This window comes from Podarcis tiliguerta (assembly GCF_965153285.1).
Source record: "Podarcis tiliguerta genome assembly, chromosome: 2".
NCBI classification, from domain to species: domain Eukaryota; kingdom Metazoa; phylum Chordata; class Lepidosauria; order Squamata; family Lacertidae; genus Podarcis; species Podarcis tiliguerta.
Window position 1 is genome coordinate 48160431 of NC_139535.1, and position 17426 is coordinate 48177856.

At 42.0% G+C, this 17426-nt stretch overlaps 1 protein-coding gene across 5 annotated transcripts in view; it reads right to left on the bottom strand.

The window, feature by feature from the left end:
• IARS1 (isoleucyl-tRNA synthetase 1) overlaps positions 1–17426 on the bottom strand; it is a 102985-nt gene that overhangs the window by 44325 nt on the left and 41234 nt on the right. For all 5 annotated transcript variants that reach the window (XM_083429080.1, XM_083429079.1, XM_083429078.1 and 2 more), the window contains 6 exons: positions 13945–14032; positions 11919–11979; positions 10469–10564; positions 8535–8657; positions 7486–7577; positions 4472–4570 (listed from right to left, as the gene is read on the bottom strand). In XM_083429080.1, coding sequence (XP_083285206.1) covers positions 4472–4570; positions 7486–7577; positions 8535–8657; positions 10469–10564; positions 11919–11979; positions 13945–14032 — 559 coding nt within the window. The remainder of the gene's footprint in view (positions 1–4471; positions 4571–7485; positions 7578–8534; positions 8658–10468; positions 10565–11918; positions 11980–13944; positions 14033–17426) is intronic.

A 17426-nucleotide genomic window follows, 5' to 3' on the forward strand; every position in this document is an offset into this window, starting at 1 on the left:
ACAGGTAAGACTTTTCCTTTTCCCACCCCTCCCTTTGCTGTTGCAGCAAAGACACCAAGGGTAGGATGCCCAGAAAGAAAATGTGGTGCTCTTATTTACTGTGTCTGATGTTTAGCAATCTTACCTTTGGGTAAGCAGAGAGATGATAAAGGTTCCTTTTGTCCCTCATCAAAATGACAAGACATTTTACTAATAGAGTAACAGAGTTAACTTAGGCCTCAAATCTGAGTGTGCACTTTTACAAACGCTCAACTTTAATAAGACATGATGGAGTTTCCTTCAAGCAAGTTATTCTTTTGCACAATGGCGTACACCGAACAAGGTCATTTGTTATTTAACCATCACAAATATTATATTAAAAAATGAATGCAAAACTTAGTTGGCTGTATGAAACAAACAAAGTCACCCTTACACATGACTGAACTAGTCTTCCAGAACAGTTGCTTTATTCTAAATCAAGGGGAGAGGGGATACAGCTCAAGGCCCAAGCGCAGTCTTTTAGACCCGACACAAATTTGGAGCACTGGCCTCCTCCCCCAAACATATCTATCCCATACATACAGTTTCTTGAGTCATGAAATAAAAGTTCCTGTTTTAATTCTGAAATTACATTTTCTACATTTCTGAACTTACAAAACGCCCCACAGTGGGACTTTTCAGCCATGCCCCAAAGCACTCCCATCTCCCTGCTGTTTTGGTTTACTACAACATCCAGCTTGAAGACAAGTTTTGATGAGTTCCCATACTGGTTTGCCAAATTAACCAGAAAGTGTTCTATTAATCTGGGAATATAGAAGGAGGGAATACACACACATGTGGCTCATTCCCAATGATCAAGTTTGGGAGGATCAGAGCACTTCTGAACACAGTCATTTTTATTATTTATTTTCTAGTTAATTACCAATCGAGCTCATGGCACTTGCTCCACGACAGGGAACCTGTAATCCTCCAGATGTTGTTAGACTGCAACTACCATAAGCCCCAATCAGCATGGTGAATAATAATAATAATAATAATAATAATAATATATTATTTCTTCCCCACCCATCTGGCTGGGTTTCCCCAGTCACTCTGGGCGGCTTTCAACAGAACATTAAAAACAGAATAAAACTTCAAACATTAAAAACTTCCCTAAACAGGGCTGCCTTCAGATGTCTTCTAAAAGTTGGATAGTTGTTTATTTCCTTGACATCTGATGGGAGGGCCTTCCACAGGGCGGGTGCCACTACCAAGAAGGCCCTCTGCCTGGTTCCCTGTAACCTCACTTCTTGCAGTGAGGGAACTGCCAGAAGGCCCTCGGTGCTGGATCTCAGTGTCCTGGCAGAGTGATGGGGGTGGAGACACTCCAAGTATACTGGGCCGAGGCCGTTTAGGGCTTTAAAGGTCAGCACCAACACTTTGAATTGTGCTCGGAAACGTACTGGGAGCCAATGTAGGTCTTTCAAGACCAGTGTTATGTGGTCTTGGCGGTCACTCCCAGTCAGCGATGATGGGAGCTATAGTCCAACAACATCTGGAGTTCCCTATCCCTGCAGCAGATGTATTAGACATTTCACAGGATACAAACAAACAAGTGAAGTGAGCATAGTGATTTCAAAAGATATCTTTGGTCCTGTATTCTGATTTGCCACACTTCTCCCACTTCCAAAACCTTCTGGATTTTAGATAGTAAATTGACACATTTAATATAGGGTTTCTCTAGAAAGGTTTTACAGTGCACCACGGTGCTGTTTTATTATCAGTTACAATCACTTCCTTTTGTTTATTCGTTCCTTGGAAGATACAGCAGGATCATTTGTCAAAATTAAGATAAACTGTTGCTAGGTTCTTAAAATATGCCAGTTCCAAAATACATTAGTATTAAGTTCTCTCATTAAAAACAAATTAGAAATTCAATTAGGTTATAAAATTAGTCAAACCACATTTAATCTAGTTCATCAGAAGCAGTGCCTATGAGGAGTAGAAAGTATTCCTATGAGAAATCTAGTCCTAGCAGCCAGCAAGGATTCTAAAGGCAGTACAAGCATCATACCAATTCCAAAGGATGCTATAAAGGCATCCCCTCTTTTATCATCCCTAGTTTAAAAATTCTGTAAATCCCTCAACAACCCCATTGGGGAAAAATAGAGAATATCACTGGACCTTTCCTTGACACTAAATCAGACAGATCTGCAGACATTTTTGCACACTTTCAGTAAGTACCAATGCTGAACCAAAACATTTACCTATAACATGGTGCCGTACTCTGATACCTACACATGCAAATTTATCATATAGCTTCAACTTCAAAAGCGAGCAGCTCAGCAGGCTACTAAAACAGGCTTTGAAAACCTGATAGCAAGTAACAGGCCTAATATCAAACCAGAATCTAGTCCTCTCTCAATTCCAGAAAACATTGTTCATGCTGTGTGCAAGGTGGAATAAACTATTAACAAAACTGTCCAAACAATGCCAGGGAATGATGTTGAGCACCAAGCTCTTTCTTGTTAGATATTTGGGCTAATATTAAAAAATATTATATTCAAAATCAAGGTGAGAGTTTAGCATCACTAAACTGCTTGAATAATGAAGATATCCCAACGATTAGACAAGATTTGTTAACCATACTAATAATGACAGCTAAATTCCAAACTGTCCTACGTTGGACATTCCTCTCTTGAGGGCTAGCAGACAAAAATCTAAGGCACCTTCAAAGAGGACAAAAGAACTACCCAGTTAAAATTTCTGTCCAACCCCACAAACATGAACAACTTTCTGGTGAAAAGGTTCCTCTTTCATTCTGACATGTATGGATTTAATTAAGCTCTTTTGGAAAAAAACCAGCTGCAGGCAACTTAAATCTTGGTACACTTCTCACAAATCTATTGCTAGTATGACTATCAGCGCTGTACCACCTGTTATGTGACTTTAAATGTGTACTAAAAGGAATAAGCAAAAATCAAATGACAGTAAAAATAAATGAAAAAGGTGCACTATAAACCAGCCTTCCCCAATGTTGTTGGACTCTTGAGCATTTCCTAAGGAAAGTTTGAGTCCAATAACATCTGGAGTGGACCATTTTGGGAAAGGCAGTTGAAATGTTTATTGCCTAATACAATCCCGTAAGAACGAAACCCTAGAAGTCAGTTAATTAAAAGCTCAATTGCCACCTTTTCCACAGAGACATAATTTTCTTTCACAGAATAATGTACTGTCATTTGCATATTTTCAGTGTACACTTTCAAGACAGTAAAAGCTTGCAGCAGACAACAATTAACATAGAAGACAAATACTTCAAGGTTACAACTATTTTCCCGTAAGGTCATTAGCAGTTCTCAGCACTGAGTACCAAAGATTGCACTTGCTTGCTGTGGAGCCTTTATAAAAATGTGAACCATGCATTTGCCTACATCAAGCCAGAAAGTCACACTGGAATCATTTGTGGAAACTTACATAAAGGCCCTACTTAAATTTAGCTTCCATGAAAAGAATGTGACTACGAAAAATTATTCATGTTAACAGTATTGCAGAGAAACCAACACATACATTTTTAGGCTCTTTCTTTTAGCTTTTCCCCAAGAAACAATAACAGCAAAAAAGCAATTTGCCCCTGAAATACTACTATATTTATCAGGCTCCCAAATCTTAAGGGAAGAGAGCTCTGACACTCTCAGATGTTTACCCTATTATGTAAGTTGTAGACTGCAAGAATATCTATCTGCTAAAACGCCCAATTGTATACATTACTTTCTGTCACCCTTGATAAATGGTACACGTCTTTATTTCCACTGCACCATGAGTTGTAGAAGAGGTGGAAAAGATTATTCCAACACAAAAGGGCTGCCAAAGATTGATTCGAAACTGAAGCCCAGTAAGACTAAGACCAAAGACCAAGTTCACCTGGCAGCAGACACGTGCCCTTGGCCGATAGGTAGAGACATCAAAAGAAAGAAGCAGCATTTGGAGCAAGAGATCTCCATCTACTGGCACAATAGTTGGAATTCAGACTCCTTGTTCAATCAAAGCAAATGTCAGAAAAGATCAAGACTTTACTGGCAAATGTCTACACCTCATTAGAAAAACAGACAACCAAATATTAGAGAAGATACAGGAATACATGGATAGCAGCTATGTGAACATCAACAGCTTCATGCAACAATACTAATGGACTCAATGCAACAGCAGTTTCTAGTATGGTCCTCAGAGAAATTAAAAGTAATCTTCCCGTCCAAGTGTACTTGGCTACTGGATCAGTTCACACATCACCTTAAGCCATAGGTAAAAACAAACTGTGGTAAAATTCAGTGGGATCGACTGCAGCAATTTTTCTTTACAGCCTGGCTTAAGCTCAAGAAACCTTTTTCCAGCTTATATTCAAGTAGGGGATGTCAGCCACACAGCAACAGAGTTCCTTATTAAAATAGAAGTGGGGTAAAAATAGCTGCAGGACAATAATGAAACTATGAAGTAAAAGGGTGACTGAGGAGATTACCAGTAGCACTGGGCATTATTTTCCAGCAACTTCTCCACCATGTGCTCCACACGGACAAACCAGCTTGGCACAGCTTTGTATATTAGAGGAGTATCTGACCTAAAATAAATGATATGAAAAGAAAATTAGGCACGCTCTTTAGCTACTCTGCAATACTTGTTGCGCCAGCTTCACAAGTCACCCCTCTGAAATTCAGTAGCAAAATTCCCATTGATTTCCACGCACAGCGTGACTGTGCCCCTTGCCTCCAGAGTCTCACTGAAATGGCAACTAATATAGAACTCCAATATATCACCCAGGGAAAAAGGAAAACTATCTGAGTACATGAATACATGAGGATACCAATTTAGTCCATAAGAAGTGGGAAGTCTTTTATTTAAAACCCACCTGGCAAGAAACTTAAGAATACAGTTACTGAATCATGCATCAAGGAGAATCGTAGAGGACACCTTGCAAAAGTATAGATTCATCTTCCTTTCAAGGTTCTTCCGTAAAGCTTCTGAAAGGTTTCCTTTGCCCCATACAAGCATAAAATTAAAAAGGTTTAATAATACATTTAAGAAGAAGGGCTGTAGCTCAGTGGCAGAGAACATGCTTTGTGTGTAAAAGATCCCTAGTTATCTTTTGGGATCCTTGGCATCTCCAGGGAGGGCTGGAAAGGAACCCTGCCTGAACACAGAGCTGCTTCCGGTCCCTGTAAACCAGGCATAGGCAAACTTGGCCCTCCAGATGTTTTGGGACTACAACTCCCATCATCCCTGGCTAACAAGACCAGTGGTCAGGGATGATGGGAACTGTAGTCTCAAAACATCTGGAGGGCCAAGTTTGCCTGTGTCTGCTGTAAACAATACTGGGCTAGAAGGAGAAATCCTCTGACCCGGTATAAAGCAGCTTCCTGTTCCTAAACTCAGTTTTCACTATTAACTTCTTATATTAAAGACAACACAGGGTCTGTGCCTGCATTCAGACTCTGCAATATTTTAAGATGCCATGGGCTATTTGCTAATCTGTCCAGACATAAGCTGCTGAAAAGCTAAAATGCATTTCTCAAAACCAAGAAAGAATTTAAATTCAATGTATAGCGCATACTAAACTGAATAAAGAGGAGAAAGAGACAACTTGCTTTTGAAACCCCATACAACAAAAGCGAAAATATTATCTGCCTCCTTTCAATCCAAACATGTAATTCTACATAATCTAAAGCTAATGATTTTCAAGAAGGCTGGCAATCTCTCTTGTCAGCATATTGAAATCCTCAACAGAACAAAAGTACCAAAGCTATATATGTAAAGAAGCTTAGTTTCATCATTTATCCCCTGCCTTGTACAGGCATAATACTGGCTCCCTGCAAATGCTAAGCAAGAGTTCAATATCTACCAGGATTTGAAACCAGGGCATGAAGAATTGCATAGCCTGATTAAGAGAGAGCCTTGTTTTTAGCAGTGTAGAACAAATACTAAACTGCAGCTAGGGCTGACAAAGGAAAAATGTGTGCTAGATTTGGAAGGGAAAAGGAAGAGCATAGACATACATTCCAAAGGCATGTTTCTAATATCCAAACCATAGTTTGCAGGAAGCAAGCATTACATATGGGCCAGATCCCAATGTACCAACTGTCATCATCGCTCAAAACATTTTGCTATTAACAAATATCACTCTGTTCAGTTCAGAACGTGGAAAACAGAATTAAAACTGAGCAAAAGTGATTGATACAATACTACTATGCCAAACCAGTTTGGGGCAATTATTTCACTTTCTACAGCTCTCCCTAAAAGTTTAGAAGTTTAAAGGACTGCACACACACAAAGCTAGTCTTTTGCTATGAAAAATGTCTCCCTGGCCTAGCCAATTATAGAATTTTGGGAATAAGAGAGATTCAACAAGATTGATTAATTCTTCTTTTTAAAGGTCTTAGAGAATATAGACAGATTAGACTTGAATACAAATTCAAACTAGCTTTAAAAGATATATAACTTTACAGGAAGAATTTTCATACTCTTTCTGCAATTTCAAAGGGCAAAATAAATTGATACATGAGATTTAATTGGTTTGAACTATATAACACAGCTTATATTTATACACCCACTGCTAAATTCCTCTGAGCCAGAACTTTGATTTTTCTGAAACCTATGCCAACACTGGAAATCTTAACGAAAGTCCAGTTATAACAGCAGCCAGTGTAGCTCTCACAGAATTGCTACAATGGGAGAACAATCTGGTACACACACTATTTAACTTCTGCAGCTGACTTTTGCATTGCATGCAGTTTCTTAACCATGGCATTTGCAGAATCTTTTTCTTGCGGGGAGCGGGAGACAAGGTAAAATACTGAAAGAGGGGAGCAAGCTAGTTTCCCATATTTCAGGTTCTACAAGTGTTATAGAACATTTTTTATAAAAATGAAACTAGGAAACAGGATTTTTGCTCACTCAGAGGAGGCAACTGTTTCTCCCCTGCCCCTGTAGACACTCATGTTCTGAACCATCCTCAAGAGTGCACCTACACAGAGCACATTACGACGGTCCAGCCACGAGATTATAACGGCATGAACAACTGTGGCCAGGCAACTGAAACAAGAACCTTCTGCAGTTATTAGTGAATAAATAGTGTCACTATGGGTTGTATCCAATACTGTGCAATTAAAAAAGCACAAGAGGAAAAGGAAACACCTGCCTCCCTCCTCCTGCGACCCTCACCAAACATCTGGTCTGCAATGGACATGGGTGACTCAGGGGAAAGTCGGCAAAAGCAGCTTCCATTCTAAAACGCGGCCTCTGCTCAATTTGACATATAGTTAATCTTTCACTGATAGTTGTGAGAAATTATACACACACTGTGCCAGAGGTGAGATCTACTTACAGATACGAAGAGAGCTTTGAATACAACTGATTTAACTACATAGGTTAGTCTTAGTGTCTAGCAAATAAAAGACAATGTAAATAGGACATATTTTTTACAAATAAGTTACCAGTCAAAATGTTTCATTTAAATAGTATGTTAATTCTTCTCCGTACCTCCAACAAAAAGGATAGCTGTGCTTATAAGAACTGGTATGGACCAGTCTTCCTTGTTCTTTTAGGAATCTGATGATGTTCTTATCTGCATCCTGAGTGAAGCAAAATATTATTTTAGAATAATGATAACCCATACAAAGAATTTCTCCAGATGGGAGGTAGCTTCAGGAAAGAAAAAAATAGAGAAGTTACAAGCTAACAGCCAGTTCCGATGTAGCATGAGATTAATAATGTATCTAGAATTTAGCACAGATGCTGAGCTGGTTTTTATGTAATATTAAACCATAGTTAGGACGTGTGTGGTGCTGTGGTGTAAACCACTGAGCCTAGGGCTTGCCAATCGGAAGGTCGGCAATTCAAATCCCCGCAATGGGGTGAGCTCCCGTCGCTCGGTCCCTACTCCTACCAACCTAGCAGTTTGAAAGCATGTCAAAGTGCAAGTAGATAAATAGGTACCATTTCGGCAGGAAGGTAAACGGCGTTTCCATGCGCTGCTCTGGTTCGCCAGAAGCGGCTTAGTCATGCTGGCCACATGACCCAGAAAAACTGTCTGTGGACAAACGTCGGCTCCCTCGGCCGGTAAAGCAGATGAGTGCTGCAACCCCAGAGTCGTTCGCGACTGGACTTAACTGTCAGGGGTCCTTTACCTTTTTTAAAACCATAGTTAAAGATAAAACTATGGTTTAATGTGAAAGAGCAGCTAGTACAGTGCTGACTTTGCTCCTCCTGTTGTTCTGCCAGGAAACAAGCTAGAGACTGACTTGCTATGATGTTTGAAACTGGGCTCATTGTTTCTTCCTCCTGACAGAGCAGGAGTGGTAAGCCAAGAACAGACCCAGGCTTCTGATTATAGCTTGTTTAGTCAGAAGTGAGCAAAGGTCTGAATGAAGAAGTGCTGGAGTGGAAACGGTTCATCTGGATTTTTCACCATTTTCATAAACAATACCACTGACAACATTTATGGCAAAAAGCAGCAGTAGGAAACAAACCACAGACATCTCTTCAGTCTCTGAATAATGGTTTTCTAGCTTCCTTCCTTCACAACCAACCTTCACATATTGTCCAGCAAAGTCTGTCACTTCTGCTGTGAAACAGCCCGAGGCATCAACAGGACAAACTGGTACTGAATCTTTCCGAATGATACTAAAATCCATACAGACTCTGTAGTCATCCTATGTGAGAAAAACAAAGTTAAATATTCAAATGTGTGTCTTTTGATTTCTAAGGCAGCATTCTAAATTTCAAAATTCTGCTGGATTTCCTAGATTCCCCAACTTCAACAGGAACCTGATAAGTTGTTTCTTCACACTGTGAAATACTTTGCTTCTTGTGTTATAAAGTATCTTGTCACACTGAGGATGAGTTCATTCACACATGTTTTTCACTTCATGGTTGCAGCATCAACCGGTTACCCACATGTGCAAATGATCAAACACCTCAGAAAGAAGCATCACATTTCTGTACACTACCTCAGGAGACAAATACTTTCCAATCAAATGCGGATAGTTGCAAATCAAATAATGAGTAATCAAGAGATTTTACATGATATGAGCCAATCCCAAGACTTGTAGGATTTAGTCACCTTAATTTGCAGTTAATTTGCAATTCCCATGTTTTGGAGTGGGTGTGGGAGGTAATGGTGACTAGGGCAGGGTGTAGATCAATGGTAGAGCCTGTGATTGTTCACAGAAAGTACGGTCAAACATTGGTTGTCGGACGTAATCCATTCTGGAAGCCCACTCAGCTTCCGAAACATTCAACAACCGAGGCGTGGCTTCCAATTAGCTGCAAGAGCTTGCTGCCCTCAAGCGGAAGCCGCATCGGATGTTCAGCTTCCAAAAAACATTTGACTTCCGAAAAACGTTCAAAAACCGGAGCATTTACTTCCGCATTTTTGGCGTTTGGGGGCAGAAACATTCCAAAATGGAGCTGTTTGGGAACCGAGGTTTGACTGTACCAGGTCCCATCTTAGGCATTTCCAGGTAGGCCTGGAAGAAAGACTCCCATCTGAAACCCTGGAAAGTCACCACAAGGCAGTGTAGACAATACAGAGCTAGATGATTTGACTTGGTAGGAGGCAGCTTCCCACACACTGGGCCCATGATCACATCAAAGTGCCTGAGCATTTTGCCATTCTTGGAGAAATTATTAATAATAATAATAATATCTCAAGTTCTCAGATAGTCTAGAGAGCTTCAACACGTGTCATTTTGTTGGCATCTGTTGAGAGCAAACCATGGTTCAGTATTCTGTGAATGAGCATTGAATGAGTCTCAGGTTTGCATGTTCTCTTCCCCTTTTAATGCTTCTAGAATGCTCTCTCATGGTTTGCACATTGCACTACATCAAACTATGGATCAGTACCATCCAGATTTGCAGAGAAGAACATGCAGCCACTTCGCTCTGCCCCAGTTTGTGTTCTGCTGCTATGGTGAGTTAAGCCATGGTTTGGATTAACACACTGTCCAAGCCCAGGCTTGTGGTTTAATTCTCCCAAACAAAATGCAATCCAAACCATAAAACAAACCTTGGACAAAGTTCATAGTTAGTTTGGAGTAGCTGTGAGTAAGCTGTGTGTCTGTGTGTGTGCTATAAAAGTTTGGAAAGAGCAAAATCATGAGCCCAAATTCAGACAATATGCTAAGACAAACCATGGCTGAACTAAGGCAGCAGTCCCCTTGAGAGTTAATTTTTGAAATGTTGTGGACACATAGCCTGCTTACTATTAGGCTATCTTCTTCTCAAAAAAGATGTACTGCACAAAAGAGTTGCAATACAAATTATGATGCTGTTTCTGTATTGTGTCAGGAGCAAATGGAAATTGGTAGGTAACAAGAATGTACTCGTTGTCATTAGAATATGTGTACAGTGTGCTCCTGACAAGTTACTGGATCAAAAAAGAATCTGAATTTCTCAATTAAAAGAGTTAAGACAAGATCAAAACACGTTTGACATAAAAGCACACAAGTGACTTTAAACTTACAGCGCCAAAGTAAGGAGCTTGATGCACAACCCCGGTACCTTCTTCTTCCTTCACATAGTTGTCAGTCACTACAGTAAAAGCACCATTTTCTTTGCACTAGCACAAAAGAGATAGTTTTTTAAAAAAAAAATGTACAAAACATTGGCATGGAAAATATGACAAGCCAGAAACATTGTTCAAGCATTCTAGTAATGGTTACATATGAATTTGTTCATTAAAACCACTGCTACAAACATGAGTTACATAAACTGACATAGAGAGAGATCAGCAGTATGAATACCAAACAAAAGCTTCCTGGATAGCTCAGTGGGTTAGAGAGTGGTGCTGACAATGCCAAGGTTGCAGGTTCGATCCCCATAAGGGACAGCTGCATATTCCTGCATTCCACGGGGTTAGACTAGATGATCCTCAGGGTACCTTCCAACTCTATTATTCTATTAGATATCTATGAGACACCCTCCAGAACTTAGGGACAATTCAGATCAAAAATAGCCATTTTCTAATCAGGGTGGAATGTGGGTCTTTGCATGCACACATGACACAGCACACAGAACTGACATGCAAAGGTGGCATCCATATATTTGCGTATGATACACCCACAATTTCCCTGATCCTTCATCTCAAACAAGGCATGGGAATATTCATGAGAAGATGCGGTAAGGACTCAGGATGATTAAAAAGGTTCTAAAGCTGTCAAGGCGAAGGTCACGGTGCACTATGGATTGTTCTAAACTGAGTAGTTCCACTGAAATCAATAAACTTAAGTTAGTCACTGTTGACAGATTTCAATAGATCTGCTCCAATTATTAGTTGGACGCAGCCTTCTATTGTTCTACAAAGGGAAGCAAAGCACATAAAGCTACCCTAAATGTATTTTACACTGCAAGCCTATACATATCTACTCAAAAGTAAATTATGCAGAGTTGAATGGAACTTACTCCCAAGCAAATGTGTATAGGATTACAACCTTCGTATCTTAATGAAGCCAATTTGGATGGGATTCAACTAATGAGTCCCATCAGGGGAAGCCCTGGGCAAAGATTGATACTCCCAGTACAACACTGTTCTATTGCAAAACACAGTAAATTTGAGTCTCATTAATTAAGAGACTGGATCATAAGATCCCACATTCCCTCCCCAAACGCATCTGCATAAATTGATCCTTCATGGATCAAAAGGGTTGATTTTTCCATTACTTTTTATAATCCTGAACAATAGTAACACCATTTGAGAAAATTATGGCATTAAAACATCAAATCTGAAAGGATTTGTTTTTATATTGTTCTAATTTTATTAGAATTTAATTACTTTTTAACTATTACATTTTATGTTTCTTTATTTTCTTTGTTTTATCTGTGTTCTTTTAATTCGTGTAAGCTCCCTTGAGTCCCAGGAAAAAGGTAGGAGATAAATAAGTATTATAATAATAATAAAGACACATACTGCTCACCTTGATAAAATACTTGAAAAGAGGTTTATATTTCTTCCCTTTAAGGGTAACACCAGGAAACCTGAAACACATTTCCCCCCAAAAAATTTGCAGTAGTTAAGAAGTTTTGTTTATGTACAATATTTATAAACAGCTTTTCTGCTATAGGAGCCATATGCAACATAATAAAGCAAGACATTAAAATAAAACTGCATGGAAGTACTGCATAAATATCAAAGCAGCAAGCAACAGAATCTCCATCAGCAAGTTACAATGATATAAAAAGAAAGACACTAACTGAGCAAGCCCATGGGGCCTAGAGGGTGCAAAGTGGCAGATCTACTACCACTTCCTAAGTCCTACTAGTTTGTGGCAACGCAGCAGGAGGTGGGGATGTTTGACCTTTCTCTCCTACATCTTTTCTTCAAAATTTCCCCCCATTGGTTTCAGTGGCTGGGAACTGCTCTGTGCTGGTGAGAACTGAGGGCCCACTTCACAAGCCTCCTCAAAGAATGAATGGGCCTTGGATCCAATCCTCTCTGTCCTACCTCAAATGCCCTATTTCAGGGCTACTGTTCATAGGAACTCTACTGGCAGAAGTGCTAAGCCTACTGCGTGTTCCACAAGGGCCTCCACAGTGAAGTGCCCACCCTGCTAGCTAAACCTTTCTCCATCAGCAGCAAGGCACTGGAAGCTAAGCCTCTTCAGCCAATGGACCGGATGAATAGGAATACTTGGCCCACCTACACTTTTTTAAAGAGGGACAGCCATGTGTCTGTGTTGCAGCAAATACAACTAAGTTTTGTGGTACCTTAACAACCAACAAATTTATTACGGTATAAGCTTTCATGGACTAAGGTACCCACCCCCCGCCCGTACGGGCCAGTCTTGACAGACTCTAGGGTTGTGCGCTCATCGCACTCTAGAGGCTGGGAGCCAGCGCTGTCCGCAGACACTTCCGGGTCACGTGGCCAGCGTGACAAAGCTGCTCCGGCGAACCGGCACCAGAGCAGCACACGGAAACGCCGTTTACCTTCCCGCTATACAGCGGTACCTATTTATCTACTTGCACTTAAGGGTGCTTTCGAACTGCTAGGTGGGCAGGAGCTGGGACTGAACGACGGGAGCTCACCCCACTGCGGGGATTCGAACCGCCGACCATGCGATCGGCAAGTCCTAGGCGCTGAGGTTTTACCCACAGCGCCACCCGCGTCATGGACTAGAAGCTGCAAATCTACATAGTTTTGTGTGTGTGGTGGTGGTTTACATTCCGGTAAAGCATTCCTCAACCTCCTATAAACTGGGGGGGTTGGACTAGATGACCCTAAGGAGCGCTTCGAACTCTTTGATTCTGTGATAAATGTTTGCTGTCCTATTTATTTCAGTTAAGACTTTTTTCTTATATCTGGAAAATGAAATCAGCTTCGCTTTGTAGATGCTTGAGAAAATTGCAGCAGGAAAGGCAGTGAATGACAAAAGAACACTCTTAGGAAAGTATTCTTCAGAGTTTGTGACAGTTGCAATTCTTAACAAAATTCTAACATCTTTGGTCATTTGATGTGTGGGTTTTTTTTATATTCGATGGCCTTAACAGAACTGGGGCAGAAACAAAATTGTGCAATCCTAGTTCTTTAAAACAAATGGGAGCTTTGCCAGTGATTTCGATGGTTTTGTGGATGGCACTTTAAAAGCCTTGATTTTAAAACAATTATGCCAATAAGATCATAAAGGAGATCCAGAATGCTATTGTCTGAGTCAGATTGAGACTTGGAGAACCCTACTTTTCAAAATCAAGTTCACACTCTAACATTATCTATAAAAAGCTGCATAAAAATAAAGTCACCGCTTACTACAGATAAAACTCAATTCCCATGCAATCTTCAGTGGCAGATACCAGATCTTTTGAGAGACTGCCGTACATACAGGCAATTTCATATATTATGGCATCAGACTAAGAAAAAACAACAATTTTTTTATTCTCTTACCCTCAAGGCAATTATTTATAGAATGTGGAATTTAGAATGTATGTACTAATTTATCTACTTGCCTGTCAAGTATTGCATATTCACTTTCAGATTTGTACAGGGATGCCAGTCGAGCTTCCATCAAAATGAAAATCTTCCCTGTATTTTTATCTGGGGGGGGGGGGGGGAGAGGAAATCCACGGATGTTAATATTCAGTTGCTGAACTCATACAGAAAGATATATGAAAAACAGCATTAGTATGAAGATGGGCCATTTCTGCTAATTAAAATACCTCTTACACTATTATTACAGGGGCCAAGAACAAATAAAGACATAGGCCATTACACACTTTTTAAAAAATCACTTCCAAAAACCAAATCTGTACGTTCAGACTCAGCACAGACATCACACGAAAAACCATGGTTAAGGAAGCTAGAATCTGAAACCAACAGTCCAGCTCTCCCTACCCAGGGCCCATTTCTCGGTGGTTCCTTCAAAAGCAAAACCTTCAGTTAGGCAAGCTGGTCAGTCAGTTTTTATAGTGCAACAGAACAGCTCTCTCAAAGAGGTTTTCAAATATTTAAATGAGACAAATGATTGGAGGTGTTAAAGCACAATTGTCGGCACAGCACATGCCAATAAGACATGGCCCTTCCCTTCAAACCAAACTGAGTTCTGATCTACCTGAAGCCCCACTGTTTTTGCCCCAAGCTTCTCTCAGTGCTCCAGGTCTGCCACCAAACTCTGATGTGAAAGAGCATGTCTAAAGTTTTGAACATGACAACAACCCAAGCTGATTGTTGGTCTTGCAGTGTCCTCTGTATCCATGGCCTCATAGACAGCAAGCATTGCCTACTTTCACAATACAAGATTAATAAGAGGAGCAAGCTTTTCCAGAATGAAGATGCTCTGTAGATACAAAGGCCATATTCAGTTTCCAAAATCTAAAAAGGTTAATTTGTGAGGATGGGAATTCTGCTTTCAAAAAGCAACATACAGCAAACTAATAAGAACTGAATATATTTCTCAGATTCTGAGAATGGGGGGTTATATTTCTTTGGACAAAGAAGTTCATGTCATTAAGGGTATTGTGATGGGATGAAGAGCTGCTTGTGTGTAAACTGCAAATCCCTCAGAGTTTGGACAGTTTCTCAAACCTCTGCCTGTGACGGAGCCCCTCCAGCATGGCTGCGTCAGTCGCTAGCAGAATCCGAAAGTGGTTGCTTTCGGAAACGTTTCCAACATAAAAGCTCCTTAACGGAAACACGTCTTCTGGACTCTCTGCGTGACAGTTTCCGGCGAGGAACGGGTGTCCCTATAGGAGGATCTGAGACATCCCCACTGTTTTCGCTGGAAGCATCTCTGAGCCATTCCTCCGCCTCCCCTTCCCTTGACATTCCTGTTCGCCCCCTACTGGTTCCCTCTTCAGGTGTTACGTCTCTCTCTACTTCAGAGAGCCTTGGCACCTCTTGTGCTGCTGATGGCAGTTCCCTGACATCCACCTCCCCTCCAGGGCCCCCTTCACCCCCTCCCGTCTCCTCCCCTTCGGGTTGGGAGGAGGCAAAACCCCGGAAAGAACCTTCCTCATCGTCTGAAGTTTCGAACACCTTTCTCCACTTGTTGCGGTTCCTAGTCTCTCGGTACTCCTCGTCGTCTGAGTCCGTTCCTTCTTCCAGCTCCGACTCCGCGAATCCTTCCAGTTCCTCTTCCTCGTCTGTGGTGCCAAAATACTCCCTCCTAAACCTTGCTGCCGGCTGTGGTTTCCTCGGGAATCTTTGGTGGAACGTTTCTGTTAAAACCTCGTCATTGACCTCCTCTGCTGTCACCCAAGTGTTTTCCGACTCCGGTTCCCCTTCCCACGCCACTAAATACTCCACCTGATTGCCCTTCCACCTGGAATCGAGGATTTCCGCTACATGGTTGTTGCTCTCCCTCTCTTCCAAGACTGGACCCCTGTTGTACTCCCCTTCACCTCCCCCCTTGTACGGTGACAGTAACGACCTGTGGAACACTGGGTGCAATTTCATGTGGTTGGGTAACCGGAGTTTGAAAGCCACTGGGTTGACCTGCTGAATGACCTCAAAGGGTCCCAATCTCTTGGGTCTTAATTTCTTACAACCCCCTTTGAACGGCAACCCTTGGGTGGACAACCACACCTGATCCCCCACCCTTACTGTTTCACCTTCCCTCCTGTTCTTGTCTGCCTGCTTCTTATATTGTGCCTTGGCCCTTTCTAAGTTGAGCTGAAGCTGACGATGGATCGCTTCCATCTCTTCTACAAAATGTTCGGCCGCTGGGACGCTCCATCTCTCGCCTCCCTCCCCCGGGAATGCCCTGGGGTGACACCCGTAATTGGCCAAAAAGGGGCTCATCCCTGTGGATACATGCTCAGCATTGTTGTAGGCAAATTCTGCCAGCGCCAGCTTTTCGACCCAATCATTCTCTCTGTCATTGACATAACACCTCAGATATTGTTGGAGGATGCTATTTGCTCTTTCCGCCTGCCCGTTGGTTTCAGGGTGCCGGGCCGTCGAGAAATTGACTTCCACGTGCAGCAAGCTCATGAGCTTCCTCCAGAACCTGGAAGTAAATTGTTTCCCGCGGTCTGAGATAACCCTCAAGGGGGCGCCATGCAGCCGGAAGATGTGTTCTACAAACAACTTCGCTGTTTCTTCCGCTGTGACTGCATGTGAACATGCTACAAAGTGGCACATTTTAGTCAACAGGTCCACTACTACCATGATGGCCGTTTTCCCTTTGGATTTGGGCAGATCCGTCATAAAATCTATTGATACCGCCTCCCAAGGCCGTTCTGGCGTGGGTAGTGGTTCTAATAACCCTGCCGGCGCCCTTCTTTCCCCCTTGGCCCTCTGGCATTGGTCACACCCTCTTACATACTCCTTTACATCTTCCCTCACCTTGGGCCACCAAAATTCCCTGGTGACCATCCACATGGTCTTGTGTTGTCCAAAATGTCCCGCCGTGGGACTATCATGCAACTGCTTGAGTACCCTCCCTCTCAATTCACCTTCTGGTATATACAGTGCCCCTTTGTAATACAATGCCCCATTTCTTTCTTCAAAACCCTCCGGGCTCTCACCCTCTCCCCTGAGACCTCTGAGCTTATTTTGGGCATATTCGTCATTTTCCGTTTCTTCTACCAGTTCTCGTCTCCCCACCAGCGCCGCCCCACACACCCAGCGGTCCTCAGGAATGACATGTCTTTCTTCGATTGCCCCCTCCCCCTCCAAGTACTCTGGTTTGCGTGAGAGAGCGTCCGCCCTGACGTTCTCTGGGCCTGGTACATAACAAATCTCGAAGTGGAATTTGGAAAATTCCTGTGCCCATCTCACTTGTCGTTGGTTGAGTACTCGAGCTGTTCTCCAATACTCCAAATTCTTGTGGTCGGTGCACACTTGCACCTTGTGTTGTGCCCCAATCAATAAATGTCTCCACCTCCGGAACGCTTCGTGAATGGCGAGTAGTTCCCTGTCATACACCGTGTAGTTCCGCTCGGACTTATTCAGCTTCCTCGAGAAAAAGGCACACGGTCTCCACTCCGAC